This window comes from Tenrec ecaudatus, chromosome 13, assembly GCF_050624435.1.
Source record: "Tenrec ecaudatus isolate mTenEca1 chromosome 13, mTenEca1.hap1, whole genome shotgun sequence".
NCBI classification, from domain to species: Eukaryota; Metazoa; Chordata; class Mammalia; order Afrosoricida; family Tenrecidae; genus Tenrec; species Tenrec ecaudatus.
Genome location: NC_134542.1, coordinates 33,001,418 through 33,017,337, shown reverse-complemented (window position 1 = coordinate 33,017,337; position 15,920 = coordinate 33,001,418). Strand labels below are relative to the sequence as shown.

The 15,920-nt window shown below is 51.4% G+C and overlaps 1 protein-coding gene across 4 annotated transcripts in view; it reads left to right on the top strand.

Moving 5' to 3' along the window:
* Positions 1 to 15,920, top strand: part of NRP2 (neuropilin 2) — a 130,636-nt gene that overhangs the window by 87,678 nt on the left and 27,038 nt on the right. For 2 of the 4 annotated variants that reach the window (XM_075530360.1, XM_075530362.1), the window contains exons 13-15: positions 4,822 to 5,084; positions 8,020 to 8,116; positions 9,180 to 9,215. In XM_075530360.1, the coding sequence (XP_075386475.1) occupies positions 4,822 to 5,084; positions 8,020 to 8,116; positions 9,180 to 9,215 (396 nt within the window). The remainder of the gene's footprint in view (positions 1 to 4,821; positions 5,085 to 8,019; positions 8,117 to 9,179; positions 9,216 to 15,920) is intronic. The other 2 variants (XM_075530361.1, XM_075530363.1) reach the window with 1 other exon arrangement.

Genomic DNA, 15,920 nt, shown 5'->3' with positions numbered 1-15,920 from the left:
TCCTATGGGGGCTTCGGTCTCTACTTCCAGGCCTCTCTACAAGTGGCGTTGTATGCCCTGTTTGAGCTCTCCTCAACTCGCTTGCATCTTAGCGCCATTGGAGTGTAATGCTTACTGGGCCGGACCATTGAGGAAGGGAGACGAAGTAGCGGGTCTGCTCCTTTTCCTAGTAGAATTGCGTTTCCTTCTCCCTGCTCTCCTCCAACCGCACCCCCCCCCCCCCACCATCCCTGCCCTGTGCTTTTCCTGGTCAGAATCAGGCCTTCCCTAGGGCCCTGCGTCCTATCAGGCCTCTCAATGACAGGCAGGGACGTTTGGAGCTTAGGGTCCCTCTGACTGATGTCTACTGCTAATTCCTCAAATTTACATATCATCTTTCTTCCCTGGAGCTCGTAGCACTTAACAGACAAGTGGGGCACAAATGATTTAGCTCAGTGAAATTCGGAGGCCTGCTCGTCTGCAGATTCTGCAAACTAGTGGATTAGCTCAGATGTCAGCACTGAATTATGATCCTTCAGCTGCTCGTGCTTAGCACGCCACTAGCACGAACCCCCCCCCCCCCGCCCCGGTCTTCCAGCAGTCCTTTAAATCATGCACAGCGATGATCATCTTCCTGTGAGGGAGACAGGAGAGGAGAGGCAAGGGGGTGGGGAGCGTCTCGGGTCCCTGGAAGAGGTGGTCCAGGAAGCCTGGGGCCCGATTCTGCTCAAGTTTTAGTCACAAGATGGCAAACAGAACAGACCCAGATGAAACCCAGTCAGCCCGGTTCTTCACACCTCTGTGCACATTTCACTTTGGAAATTCTAACCATTTTGCTATGATTTCCCCTTCTGCTGAAGAATATAAATTCACACAAGTGACAGTATCGCTGCCAAGCAATTTTCAGGCAGCAAGTGGGTCTTATTTGTGAAACTGTGAAGGGAGAAGAGTGAATAATAAGCCTCTGAAATCTGCTTCCCTGAACCAGCAGTGCATGCAAGCCTTGGGGTTCACACAGGCGGCTTGGTGGACCGGCTCCTCGCCTGGTGACCTGTTTGTGTGTCTTCCCCTTTGAGGAAAGCCGTTGGCTCGAGAGGGCAGGAGGGGGTGGCGAAGGGATACTATTTGCGGAGGGATATGAGAGGTGTGCCATACACACTCTTCCCTTGTTCCCAGGACATATGGGCCTGTCCTTTGTCAGCACTATTGGCCATGTATCCCAGGAGTAAAATACGCTTGCGGAGGGGATGTACATTTTTATATCATCTGTATGTTCGTGGAAAAACTCCACTATCTTTTCACTCCATCTCCCCACCCACTTTCCAAGCCCCCTCGAATACATGCCCTGGTGTGGGCGGATTCGATGTTCGGTGGCTAACTTGAAGGTCCGCAGTTGGAACCCATCAGAGCACCCGTGAACATGGCCGTCGAGGAAGTCCCTGGCCTAATCCTGCCCTGGGGTCTATGAGTCAGAAAAGAACTGGACAGTAGTGGCAATATGCATGTTGCCATCACATCAGACCCCAGTACCTGGTGGCCCAATTCACAAACCACAGTACCACCCTGCACTTGGCCGTGGTCCATTTCCAAGAGGCCCATTAGGATCTGTCAGGGTTTCATTGGCTGGTGTTGGCCCTTCTTCTTGGTCCATCTTGGTCTAAAATCTCCACTAAAACTGGCTCCCCTCAGCAGCGTGCAGGTCTCTCCTGACAGCGGGCGGTGGCTACACATTGATGTCGTGGGTCAGGAACCAAACACAGATCTCACTTGCGGAAGGCCCACAGTCTCCCACTGAATGACCACTGACCCATGCATGTATGTATGCATAAACTCAATGTCTAAACTCGCTGCCGGGGGGTCGCTGCCACTCGTGGCGACCCTATGGGACAGAGGAGAAACACCCCTGTGTGTTTTGGAGGTTGGACACCTTTACAGGAGCAGAAAGCCTCCTCTTTCTCCCGTGAAGTGGCTGGTGGGTTCAAACTGCTAGCCTTGGGATTCGCTATCTAACACAAACACACTACACCACCAAGGCTTCATAAGAGGTAGGTAGACACAGGTATAGGTATAGACACCCATTCATTCACACACACATCTACACACTTAAACAGAATACAGGAGCTCTTCAAAAACTTCATTGCCAGACATGCGATGAAAAGGTAGAGGAATTTTTCTAAACTTCCAGAAGCCCCCCTCCCCCAATGTGGGGAGGAGACAACAGAGGGAGAAGTATTAAACCTGTAAATGTAGAGCAAGATGTACCAATCTCACTGGGAAAGAGAGAAAGGTACACGCGGAGCAGTTAAATTATGGTGTCGCAGTGGGTTGTGACATGTGAAGTCCATGGAGAACAGGCTGCCCTCCATTGACAAGCACGGTAAAATTGCCGGTGCAGAGTTGTCGCGAGAAGAGGGGATGAATGGATGTTGTGTGTTGCGTCATCTCTCCAGAGAGGTTGGGGAAGAACTTCAGGAAGAGGCAGGAAAGGTGGTGTGGTGGGAAGACAAGCCAGGGGGGCCATGGGGCCCGTGGGGAAGCTGGATGGCCTCCCGTTGTGTGTGACTGCAAGAGCTGAGGGCCAAGGTGCCTGCAGCACAGCGGCAGTAAAGAGCATGCCCGGGCAGGAGGGTGGAGAGGCTGCCCTCGAGCCTCCTCTCCACTGCTTGCTGGCTGCTCGAACATCCCAAGCGTCCGCTTCTGCATGAACAAAGTCAGATGGCTACTGCTTTGTTCACAGCGCACAGTGAGGCTTAAATGAAATGGTGCGTGTGCAATGCATGTGGAAGTGCTCTGTAACCAAGAAGGCATTGTGGAGTCACATTCACTATCGTGACCAGAAGTAGTCATCACACGTGATAGGGGAGGGGAGGCTTAGGAGGTGTTTGCGGCTCTGATTTGTGGAATCAGTGTCTTTGCCCATCACAGACTGTGTATACTGGGGACAGTCACCGATTTCTGACTTGCAACCACCTCAGAGGGGGTTTCTGGGCTGGAATCCTTAATGGGGACCAGATCACTGGGTCTTTTTCCTAGGAAGGTGGTGGAGTCGGGCCGTCAGTGTTTCAGCTAACAGTTGAGGGCTTAACCGCTGTGCCGACAGGATACCTCCTTTTCCTCTGTAGGGATAATCCAGTGTGGCACAGTGGGTCCCCATTAAGCTGCTGACCGCGAGGTCACCAGTCGAGCCTGCAAGCCACCCCTCGGGAGAAAAATGAGGCTGTGCTTTCATAATGATGTGCACACATGGGCACCCTAAAGGGCCGTGCTAGTCTGCCCCGGGGGTTACTATGAACCCTGTGACCTCAGTGGCAGTAGGTTGGGTCTGCTTAGGGTGCTGATTTTGACTTTGAAGAGGTCACATGATGTCAGGAGCAGAGAGAGATGTGGCTCTGCATGGCTGAGGAGACAAGCTGGAAGTCCAGCGATGGTCTCATCTGAGTCCCAGGGAGGGTGGCTATGGGGAGAGGGCATAGGATGCTCACGGTCCCTGTTGAGGAAGGGCTGAACATGACACCACTGCCCTTGAGGGTCCACAATGTCCCACATGCCGTGCTGGTATGTGATGAAAAGGTATCCTTACCATCTTGCGGAAGCCTTCAGACTAAGATGCTCCTATAGTTCCCAAAATGAGGCCGTGGGTTTTCTGCCTCCAATGCTCACTGGCCCTCTGTAAGTGGCCTGAGAGTCCCTGCCCAAGGTGGATTTGCAGGTGCTGATTTTGACACCTGTGTGTACATGGTATCGGTCTGCCAACAGTCATGGGGACTCAGTCTTGTGTGTAGTGTTTTATGTATTTGAAACCACTCAACCAAAAATCCCATTCCCCAAACATGTGGAAGGATGAGGCCTTGATTTCCCAGCATGTGTATACTCTCTGCTAAACACATAGCCTTCATCAGTGATCATGACAACACCTGTTATCAGTGAAGCTGTGGGTTCCTGCATGTCTGAGATAGGCCACCCAGTTCGGCCCTCTCCAGGCAGGATAGGGAACCAAGTGGGCTGTTCAGCCCTTTGGATTACTCCCTACTCAGCTACCATTTCCTGTTCTGCTTGAAGTTGACACTGGGCATTCTGAATTGCAGTCAGAGTTCCTAAAGCCAAATCTTACTTAGTACTATTGGTGGTGGCAGAAGGTTTTACCTGTCTTCCCTTTGGACCTATCCCAGCCAAGAAGACAGAGGCTTAAAGCATATGCCACTTGGCCCAAGCTACCCACCCCCCCTCCATTTAGCAGCCACCTGATGCCTGTAAACCAGGCCTTGATCATTTGGGCTAGTAGACTTCATCAGCCCTTTGAAGAGGCTCATACTGAAAGACATGGGTCTCACCTCTGGAAATGTAGTGGGAGAAGACAGGCATGCACACAACCGAGCAAAGTGCTATTTGTAAGAGAGACAGAGCGTGGCATACAGAGAAGTAGGCAGGAGGGACGGCGTGCATGTAAGGAACTGAAGAAGGGGCTTCAAAAAGACTCAGCAATTTCATCCAGGTCCCAAAGAAACCTTACAGGAGGGACTGAGAAAGCTGAAGCAGTTCCATTCATGGTGGCCTCGTGTGTTTAAGAGTGGAACTGTGCTCCACGTGGTTTTCTCGGCTGTAGTCAGTGTGGAAGCAGATCACCCGGCCTTTCTTCCACAGGATCACTTGGTGGGCACCAACCTTTAGGTTGGCAGATGAGTGCAAACCCCTTGTGCCACCCAGGTCTGGAAAACAAAAACATGACTTGATCGCAACACCCAAAGTCCAGTCCCAACAGGCCCCTAGAGGGGCCACCTGTGCAGTGTTGTCCTTCTCGAGCATTTACCAAGAGGACCCCTCTGTTTGGCCTTGTTTCCTCAGATGACAAGAATTTCCTGCGGCTGCAGAATGATGGCCGGAGAGAGGGCCAGTACGCTCGGCTCATCAGCCCACCCGTCCACCTGCCCCGAAGTCCTGTGTGCATGGAGTTTCAGTACCAAACCGCAGGCAGCCGAGGAGTGACGCTCCAGGTGGTTCGGGAAGCCAGCCAAGAGAGCAAGCTCCTGTGGGTCATCCGCGGGGACCAGGGCAATGAGTGGAAGCATGGGCGAATCATCCTGCCCAGTTACGACATGGAGTATCAGGTGGGGTGGTAGAAAGATGTGGGGATCATTGTGATCTGTGTTTCAGTGTTTCAAAGAGCCATGCCCATTCATCATTAGGGACCGTGGTTAAGCCCTGCTGTTTTTCATTGTGCTCCCCAGTTGTCATGGCAACTAAATGACACTCTTATTTGTTATTCAGTATGTGCCTATCTCTACACCCAGACTTGGTTCTTTGTTCCTCCTATTGCCTTTTATATTGCTGAAATCTTCTCCAACAAATGTTTCTTCTCGCCATTTGATTTGAGATTGCTATCAGGTAGGCTGACAAAGGCACACAGGAGCCCGGGAGATAAACATAAACAAACACTCCACACATAAGAGAAGAGGCTTGTTGAGCCTCCTTAGAATCCATGGGGTCTGCTGGCCATGGAGGGCAAACCACAAGGATGTTGTTTGCCCTCCATGGCCAGCAGACCCCTGCAGTCCCCAGACAAGCACCTGCGCTCCTCCCGAGGTGGGAAGCTCCACCAGTTGGTTTCCTTATCTCTGTCCCAGCGAGCAGGAGACTGAGCACAGATGGGTGCGCACAGCTGTGGCTGAAACTTGGGTAGGAGTTGACACTCTGTGAAGAGGTGACTGAGAATCAGCTAACGCATTAACCTGCTCCTCCCCACACGAGAGGCAGCAACAGATGGCTGGGGAGGCCGCCAACTGCTCGCTCAACTTGCCAGAGGACATGTGCTCGTTTGCAGAGAGAACCTGGGGAGGGAGAGCGGGAGCAATGATTGGAGACCACGCAGCAGAGGGGCTTGTGTGTGGAGCTGTAGCCCTGAGCTCCTTGTCATCCCACTTGTTGACCCCTCAAGCCCAGAGAAGCCCATTGCTGACAAGTTGATTCTGACTCACAGTGTCCCTACAGGACAGAGAGGACTACCTGCTCCTTGGGATTTCCAAGGCTGAAAGCTTGTTTGTTTGTTTTTAATATATCTCTCCCCTGTGTGTATATATACATATATATAGAGAGAGACATTTATGTGTGTCTTATCAATGTGACAGTTTTATCAGAAAATAATTCAAATCATTTAGATATATTTAAAAGAATTGTGCAATCATCTCCACAATCAGTTTTAGGACATTTTCTCATCCATTACCCCAAACTTCCTCTACCATAACCCTAAGGAACTATCAATCTAGTTACCATCCCCGTGAAGGATCTAGTCTATATTTCACATAAAGAAAAACAGGCAAAACAACAACAAAGACACCAAAATAAAACACTGAAAAAACTCAATCCAGGAGAAAGCACAAGATAATGGGAATTAGAAAAAAAAATTTTAAATGGGCCAAAGGGAGAACAAGTGACAACACATTACATTTAACCTAACTGTCTCTGCGTTCTTGGAAAGTAAAACCCACTTTATTTATATACTTTATTAGAAAGTACCATCCACTTTCCAATGTACTCAGTCTGGGGGCAAGACTCTTCACATCCCTCGTCCGTGGTCTAAAGGGGTTCAATGGGGACCTAATCTGAATAGGGATGCTGAGCATGGATTCGGGGCCTTCACTGTCATCCAAAGCCTTCTGAAAACCAGGTGCTCAGAATTCAAGCTCTAATACAGCTCCCTCCTCCACTCTTGGAGAGTGTTGTTTATAATCCTTGAACCACCGAGGTGAGTGTGCTTCCTCTGTGGCTTAGCTGGCACCTCACTGAGATGACTGCTTGTTTTAAGATAAACCTTGAAGAACAGAGATGCTATTCTTTCTGATAGCCAGGCCACCACCTGAGATCTCCATACTTTCCTATAACACCATCTCTTCAGTGATCACTTCATGAGGGCATGTATTGAGCAGGACCACGTTGTAAGAACTAAGCATTTTTAGATGAAGTTTCAGGATTAAGTGCAAGCTCAAGATCCGTTTGTATACGCGAATTATATATACACGTCCCTGGTCCCCGTTAGGGGCAGCTTTATCCAGCTTGTAGAGAAATAATTTAACTGACTCCCGAATCCACAACCTGAGGATAGCAGTCCAAGGCTGAAGTCTTTATGGGAGCCGATCACCAGGTCTGTTTTCTCTCAGAACTGTGGGTTCGAACCACTGACTATCAGTTCACAGACAAGTACTTAACCACTGAGCCACCAGCCCTACTTCTGGCCTGGGCTTTGTAGTCTCACCCACTCCATGGTGAGTGTCTACAGGCAGAGGGTCTTCATCGATTTCTTTATTCCTTTCTGTAACTGTCCATGTGCCTGGCACACAGTAGGTCCTCGGAAAACTATTGACGAGTAGACAAATCTTTTCCCTGCGCCCCTCCCAAAGGGCCATGCCATTCCCACAGCAAGTCAAACCTGTGGGCTGTGTTTCTCACGTTACCCCTACATCCCCTGAGTTTTCAAATGTCTGATTTGGGCATGTTGGGAAGATTTATGAGAAAGGACCCTCCAAACTCAGCTGGAGTGTGGGGGCGCACTTCAGCCCTTCCGTAACCACTCCCTGATTGTGGTCTTTCTCATCAAAGCTGTCTACTTGCCCAATGAGGATATCCATCACCTTGCTGGGTTTCCTGGTTCAGTGTTGTTTTTCTTTCATTCTTTCACTTGATTTGGACGAACTGTTTTTAAATTAAGATTCCGAATGCTGCATCCATGTGGTCAACAGATGTGCACCAGGTGCAGACACGGACACACACAGACACGCTGGCATACCCATACATCTATTCACACACACACAGACACACACACACATGCTGGCATACCCATACATCTATTCACACACACGCACAGAGACACACAGACACACATACACACGCTGGCATACCCATACATCTATTCACACACACGCACACACCTACATACTCATACACCTGCTCGCGCACACTTTAAGCCCCAGTTCACAGAAACTTAAAAATCTTTACACTGTGTGGGCCAAAAAGCTCAGTATCAACGGTTCTTGTTCTTCTGGCTTGTAGATCGTGTTTGAGGGAATGATAGGAAAGGGGCGCCCCGGAGAGATCGCCATTGATGACATCCGGATCAGCACCGATGTCCCTCTGGAAAACTGCATGGGTATGTGACTATCCCTCCCACTGTGGCTTTTCCGATTTGGGGCACCAAGAGGAGGCCGCATGCCATCTCAGACTCAGCGTTTCGCCAGGGGGAGGCAGCGGCAGTCCTCGCGGGGGGGGTGGAGGTGTGGGGGTCGCGGCGCCTTAGTCTGACTTCAGGCTGGGAGGGGTGGATATGAGGTGAAGGCTCATCTCCATGTTCCCAATCAGAAATAGACATGCACTACGTGTATGGAGATCCAGGGTGCCAAGACCCCGTCATCAAACTCCGGCTTTTAGCAAAGAAAATGCTAGAGGGTGAGAGCAAGTGCCAGTCAGAATTACATGCTGGGAAGGTTTGATGGGTTTAATGGAAGCCTTCCCTGGGAAGCAAAAAAATAGCACGTCGGTTACATAAGAGTGATCACACAATTACCTGAGTAATTCTTGTACATGAATGAATTGCGGCGCTAATAGGCAGGAAGAGTTCAGCGTCTGCTCAGAAGCGAAATCTCTCTCCTGCCCCGCACCCTCGCGTTGTTGTAAGACAGAGAGCTGCATGCCAGCTGCACAGCAGGGACACCTGATGTCACCTGAGCAGCCAGCCCACTTGAGATGCACCCCCTTACTCAGTGCCTTGTCCTGCAGAAGGGGCACCCAGACCACCCCCCATTAGAGATACGGGCATTCCCCAAAGCAAGAAGACAGCCCTGGGAAGGTCCAGGACCTGGTTCAGCCCACAGAGTAACTGACCACACACCAAGTGCTTTGCTTGGCACATGGTCCCGGGCATTCGCACGCCTGGTGATGTCGGAAGCACCTGGGACCACCGTGGTCCGTCTGGGCTTTTCTCAGGCCCTGGGAAGCCGTTGATGCTAAGTGATTGATTACAGTGCCCTAGACCCATTCTCTGGGGAGGACTTTTTGCTCCAAAGCAACTTTGGAGTTGTCTCCCCCATCCGGCCTGTCCAAGGAAACTGTGTGAGACCGTCTCGGGCAGATGCGGAGGGTCCCCGTCCTTGTTCCCTGTGTTTGCCCACGATGGTGTCCCGTTCTCTAAATCCCTTTTGTTTCTTTTGTTCCAGAACCCATCTCAGCTTTTGCAGGTGAGCATGTTCAAGGTAAAAACACAACAGCGCATGCCTTTTCCTTCCCCGCTTGTGATTGTGAATTTGCTTGGGGGATCGCACACCCCCTACCGTGGACCACTCTTGGGAGAGCAAATAGACTCCACCCCTTCCCAACACTAGGTGGCACCAGCAACACCCCGAGGGCCTGGGAAGTGGGATTGAGAGCCTGGCTGTCTCCTGTGTAATTACAGTTTAGAAACCTATAATAGAGACAAATAGGTTACAGATAAACCTTTCAACCTCGCATTGTCCAACGGGGAGCCATGAGGCTGAACATGCATGAGTGGTTGAAAAAGAGAGGCTGTGGGAAGACAGAGCCTAAAAAAAAAAAAAAATCAGCAGTAAATTAAAAGTGAAATGAGGTGGCAATGATTTATTTTCACCCCGAGATGGTTTCTGTCCAGTTCCAGGGAACCAAGGCAGCGAGCTCAATTAACCCTCCATGAGGTGTGCTGGCTGGCAGCTGCAGGAGGGGAGAGAGGCAGTTGGGGGAAAGGTCCAGGTAGGATGACAGTGAACAGAGGAAGGGCGGCAGCAGTCAGGAGCTGGCGTCTGGTAACGGGGACAAGGAGACACATTGGGTGACTGGGGTTAGAGCACGGACATTGCAGGACTGGGCCAGGCACAGGCCCTCTCTCCCTTATGACATCAATAAAGAGCAGAGCCAGAGAAGAATCCGGAACGCTTGCCTCAGCTAAGGAGTGAGAAAATAAAAGCCCACCAGGCCTCCAACCTTGAGAGATGGTCAATATGCGTGCCGTGTCAATACACGGCTTTCCCTGCGGCCTCTCTGCAGGGCAGGAGATTGGAAGTGTCCAGCTGGCTTTCTGATGCTAAGCGATGCCAGAAGCCACCCAAGCTTTGGCCTGAAGGTGAGACCAGGCCACCCTCACCTAGTGACAGGGATGTTGTAGACCCCATTTTATGCGTGCCACGGTGAGGCTATGGGCTGTCTGAGCTTAAGCCCGCCAGGGAAGGCATCTCAGAGATGAGGAGAAGTCAGTTTTCTAGCTGACGTCTAGACTTATTAGCTTGCCTCTCATTAATCTGTCCAGCTGCTGGTTACGGAGAGACGCATTCTTACTTTGCCACTTAAATGTGCTCTCTGACTCCGAATCATCGCGCCTAATTTGCCACCCCTCACTGTGAGCTGAGACAATAGATGAGGAAGCAGGCCAGGGCAGCAGGAGGGAAGAGAGGGACGGACCATAGAGAAGTGGTCCTCTTTCCTGCTTCCTTCCCATGCCTCTCCCCACTGCCCAGTCTGCACTTTAAGTGTTCAGAGGATTTCTGTTCACGTGTTGATGCGCTTTAGAGGGTGAGATCTATGTGAATGTCTGCCCGAAGTGTCAGAAGGAAAACTGAGAGCGAAGCCTAACGGCTTAGGTTACTGCTGAATTCAAGGTCGAACCTTGGGGACCCAAGGACACGCTTGCATTAGTGAGGTGAAACCTGCTGGTGTTTTTGCACCTGGCCCTTGTTGGGTTGTTGAGACGCTAAGCTCCCAGGAAAGACTGAAAAAGGGCTTGCCAGCAACTCTCAAACTTCCCACACGCGTGTCCTGGCCCACTTCTGACAAGTGTGATGGGGAATTGCTTTGCTGCCGTAAGGGAATAAACAAACACACACTCCTTGAAGGGATGCTTACCATGAAATTTCATAGTCCTGTCATGTTCTGTTTTAAAATATATGTAAATAATATATCATCAGAGTAGCCGTGCTCATTTGGTGACCAACCCCCCTCTCCCCCAAACACCACAGTGCTCAGCCACTTGAAGGTAAGGCTTTGCAGTGTGCCCATGACGGGCTGCTTGGGGTTGTGCACAGGCAGTCACGGTGTTTCGTAGATGGGTCTGTGACTGTTGACTTGAACGATGAGCATCTTTGGAAGGAGGACACTCCGCCTGGAGGAGCAGAGGCTTGAAAGTGGAGGTGAAAACTACAATCCCAATGGCAGTCCCATTGGTAGCCATCCCCACAACCTCAGGGCTGGGAGTCCTCATCTTCTTGCCCAGCCTGGAGTTCATTTGGCCCCAGCGTGCAACTTTGCGCCTTTATTCAAGCCTTTATGTGTGCTCTCTTGTCATCCAGTGACCAGCATGGGGTGTTCCTCCTGGTCAGCACTGTGGGAGCCCCCATTGGATCGAGGCACAGGTAAATTGACATCGTAGCACCATTGAAAGGCTGGAAGCCAAGTGGAATCCAGTTTGGGCAGACGGGATCTGGTGAAACCCTGTTAGCAGTAGACATTTACCAGGCGAGGGTGTTTTTTAGAATAGGGATGGTTTTTAACCAGGAGACAGACATAGCTCATTCTAGGGGAGAGGCCAATTCGTACTGGGTCCATCCTTCGGGAAAGGCAATACGAGTGGCCTTTGCCCCTGAGCCAACTAGGCGGTCTGGGCTTTTTGACTCTGTAGTGTCGTTCATCTTCTGCCGCTGTGTCTTGGGCAGTTCTTCCCCGAGGAATGTCTTATTTAAATCGTCTGTGTGCCCGCTGTGTGCGACCACCGTGGTTGTGCGCGTGGTGCTTCTGCCCCAGGCCTGGAAAAGAGGGGCCTGTGCAGAGAGAGCAGGGGGAGGGAGGGAGGGCGAGGAGACCAGGTAGCCACACACCTTTCACAAAGGCCTTTTGCGGGCGCTGTTCTGAGTCATATGGCGAACCGGCTGAGGTGCGCTTGCTCTCTCCCTGCTCGTTCTGAAGCCGTGTCTGTGCACGTGGTGCCGTCAGGTATCGTTGCCTAGGACTGAGCTCTTCACAAATGAAAAACCACCTAAAGGCGGCGGGTGGGGGTGGAGGAGCCAGAGCTGAAGCGTGGTATAGTTAAGGTGATGGATGATTTCTCAACCAGGCTTTTCATTTTCAATTTTTTCCCCCATAAGAGGAAAAAGGACAATAAAGAAGCCCGTTTCGTATATACATATAAAAAGTCCATTGTGGGGGTTCTGGAGGAGTTGACTGGATGTTTATTTTTAGTCGCTCATGGCTGGAAGTGAGCGTTTGTGGGGTGAGAGGCTGCCGGATCTGGCACAGTGTCCTCAGAGACCCTGGCCTGGTGCAGCCCCAGGTGTGGGCGCTCCTTAGAGGGGCGTTTGCCGCATGGCTGTGTTCTCCCACTGATCAAGAGGACCGAACGGGACGTTAGTGTCATTTCTTGATGACTGTCTGGGGGCATTTCTGAGGGGTAAGGGGGGGTCCCTCTTTGGAGCTTCCCTAGGCCCTTCTCCGCTGCCCTGCATAGTTTTCATTCAGATTAAGCAGGAGGACCCCCTGGGTGGCCCAGATGGTTAAACACTCATTGACTAGCCACAAGGTGAGAGGCCACCCAGAGCCGCCTCAGTAGACAGACCTGCTTCCAAAACAGCGAGCGTCTGCACGCAGGATTCACCGTGGGTTGGAATTGACAGAAGGGCAACTAAAAAACAAACCAGAGAAAGTGACCATCAGAGCTGGCCTCGTGACTGCGGTGGAGATGGGGGGCAGTCTTAAGAGAAAGCTACTTGGGGTGGTGTAATGGGTTACATATTGGCCCGATAACTTCAAGGTGGGTCGTTCAAAGCCACCAGCTGCTCTGAGGAGGGAAAAGGAGGCTTTCTACTCCTGTCAAGAGTTGCAGTCTCAGAAACCCACAGGGGCAGATCTACTCTGTCCTATACAGTCGCTGTGAGTCGGGATTGACTCTTTGCCGTGGGTTTGAGGATTGTTTCAATAGGACTGGCTATGTCTTGCCTGATTGCCTCTGGTTTTGTTGAAGGTTTCTTTTGTTGTTGTTTAGTGTCAGCTGGCCGATCTCTGCCATCCCCTGTCCAGTCCCGCCTTTGCCTCCGCCTGTAGGCTGTCCCTAGAGGCTCTGTCCAGCAAGGCATGAAGGCAATGGGTGCCTGGCCTTGGCTGCCAACCCTTTCCCCGTGGCCCTCTCTACCAGCAGCACCTTGAGACGCCGGGAGCATTAAATGGGGTTCTTGCACACAGTCTGCTGGTGACACAGAGGTCCCAGAGAGGCAGCTGCAGTGTGTGACTCCCCCTCCTCGGGGCCCCCCACCACCACCAGCCTCCAACTGCCAGATGACGACTAGGTGTTGCTGAGCTGGGAAGCATGGAGTTCAGATGTGTCTCAACGGGGAAGAGCTTGGCTGCCACCGCTTGCTTGGGGGGGGGGTGAGGGTGGGGGCTGCCGAATCATTCTTTGTGGGTTCACTTGCTCACGCTGCCTGACACATCCCCTCCCCACAAGTTTACCGTGAATGTAAACAACTGCCGAGGTAGGTTGGCCTAGGAGAAGGACAGTTTCCATTTTTAACTAGCTTACTCTCTCTGCAAAAACGCAAAGGCTAGCTTTCGTCAGAGGAAAATGATGTGAGGGGAGGGGGCAGCGCTGGTAGAGCTCCTGTCTCCCAGGCCAAGAGCTAGCTTCGACTCCTGGCCAGTCCACCTCGTTTCTCCACCTGTCTGTCAGTGGAGGCTTCTGCACAGCTGTGACGCCAAACTGGTTTCAGGGGGAGCTTCCAACCTGTGCCAGTCCGGGTAGAATAGAGAAATTGCTTTATAGAAACTCATGTGTAGAAGAAAGAGCTTTATATACAAGAGCAATTGTACATTAAGAAAACATCCCAGTTCAGATCAAGTCCATAAGTCCAATATTAGCCCATATGTCCTATACAAATCTATAAATTCCTCTTCAGACTCATGCAGCACATGCAATGACGCTGAATGCAGAAAGATCACAGGCCATTGGGTGGGAGGTCTTGTGGATCCAGTGATGTTGTAAGCATCTCAGCACTGGTAGGGGTCTCCATGTGACTTCTCCAGCTCAGGACACTAGTGTAGTTCCATGTATCTTGTGAGTAGCAATGGTCTCCGAGGGAGTCAATTTGAGCTATTTATCTGCTTAGCACCTCCAAGTGAGGTCATCAAGCTGTGACCTGATTGACAGGCTAGACTCCACCCCTTCAGTCTTAATCCTCTCAAATTGACACCAGATTCTGTAACTACCACACAGCCTGGGGCAGGGTAGGAAGAAACGCCTTGCCATCAACTGCTGAGAATGAAACAGGGAAAGCCCTGTGGGTGGCAATATGTTGATCCACTCCTGATGGGGTGGTGGCATGGGCCCGAGCAGCCTGGCCCTTCCCTCTGTGTGCAGGATCCCCCATGAGTCAGGGCTGAACCTGATGACCGTGTAGCCTAACAACAACGCAAGCACCGCCAGCCTGTGGCAAGCACCCAGGAGGCCAGCAGTAGCAGATCTGAAAGAAGGAGAGTCCACAGATGAGGATGAGAACAGGCTGGCCTGAGCAAAGTCTTCCGGCTCATCCAGAGGCTGAGCGTGAGGCAGCTCAGAGAAGTCATTTCTCAGGCAATTCCTCATGCATTGTCTGCCTGCATTGTCTGCCTTTCCAAACCCATCAGCCTGCAGCCAGACGCTCTACTCTCTTCTGGGAGCATTGCTTGAGGCACCTCCCTTTCCCCTTTTTCCTCGCACACATTCAGTAAACTTTTGATCTGCAAGGCTCCTTCTCTGGCCGCTTCATTTTCAACCTGTATTGACAGGACTTGGTAGACAGGCCAGGCTTAAAACTTATTTTATTTGCCAATGAGCCCCCCCCTTTTTTTTAACCTTCTGAGAGAAATCTCGCCATTGGTGTCTGTCCAGAAGGCACTTCGTAACCACCTGTGGGAGATGTTGGGGTGACTTGGTGAGACCCTGACTTCACTGCGACAGAGCATGCCTCAGACAGGTTCTGGCAGAAGGCGAAAGGGTGGGGATGGGGGGGAAGCTCGTCTTTCTGTGCCACCCCTGCTCAGTTAGACTGAGGAGGGCATGGGGGACGGGGCATCTATACACTTTTAAAATAAATGGACAGATAGTAAATGCTCTAGACTTTGTGAGATCTACAGTCTCTGTTGCATCTCCTCATCCCCACCACTGTCTTACGAGGAGACCAGCCAGGGACAGTACCTCACCAAGGGAGCACGACAGTGTTCTGATAAAACTTTATTTACACAACCATGTGGCCATCGGTTTAGCCCACAGGCTGGTACCCTGAGTGAGAGCGTTGGCTGCATGTTCAGTCCAGCTAGTTCCAGGGCTGGCTCTCTCTGTAACTGACTCTCAGGATAAATGACTCACCAAGAGCACCAGGCCCATACTTGGGCTTGACAGCGGGCCTCTCTGCCCTCCTCCTCAATTTCCTCAAACTGCAGCCATGAGATTCAGACACAGTGACCCTCATGGGCAGGGTCCAACTGCCCTTTCTTTATGCGAGTAGATAGCGCTGGGCTGTGATCCTCAAGGTCGGCAGTTCAAAACCACCGGCAGCTCCTTGGGCGAAAGATGGGGTTTTCAACTTCCATAAAGAGTTACAGTCTTGGAAGCCCACAGGGGCATTTCTACTCTGTCCTCTCGGGTCCCTCTGCGCCAGTGTGGGTTCAATGGCAGTGAGAACGCCTTGAGAACCTCTGATACTCCCACGTCCTCAGGTCCTGTATCTGAAAACTACATCAGTCGTGGTAGAGAGTCCACAGGTTGTCATGAGCTATCAACAGAGCTGTTGCATTGTCTGATGCCTGCCACTCGGGCCGTGTCCACTCCCTAGAGCTGCAGTTCCGGCTGCAGGTGCCCTTTGCTGAGTGACCCCGTCACCACTACTTTCACAAGAGAAGTGGAAGAAATGCTACCTGCTGTCTAGGTCCCC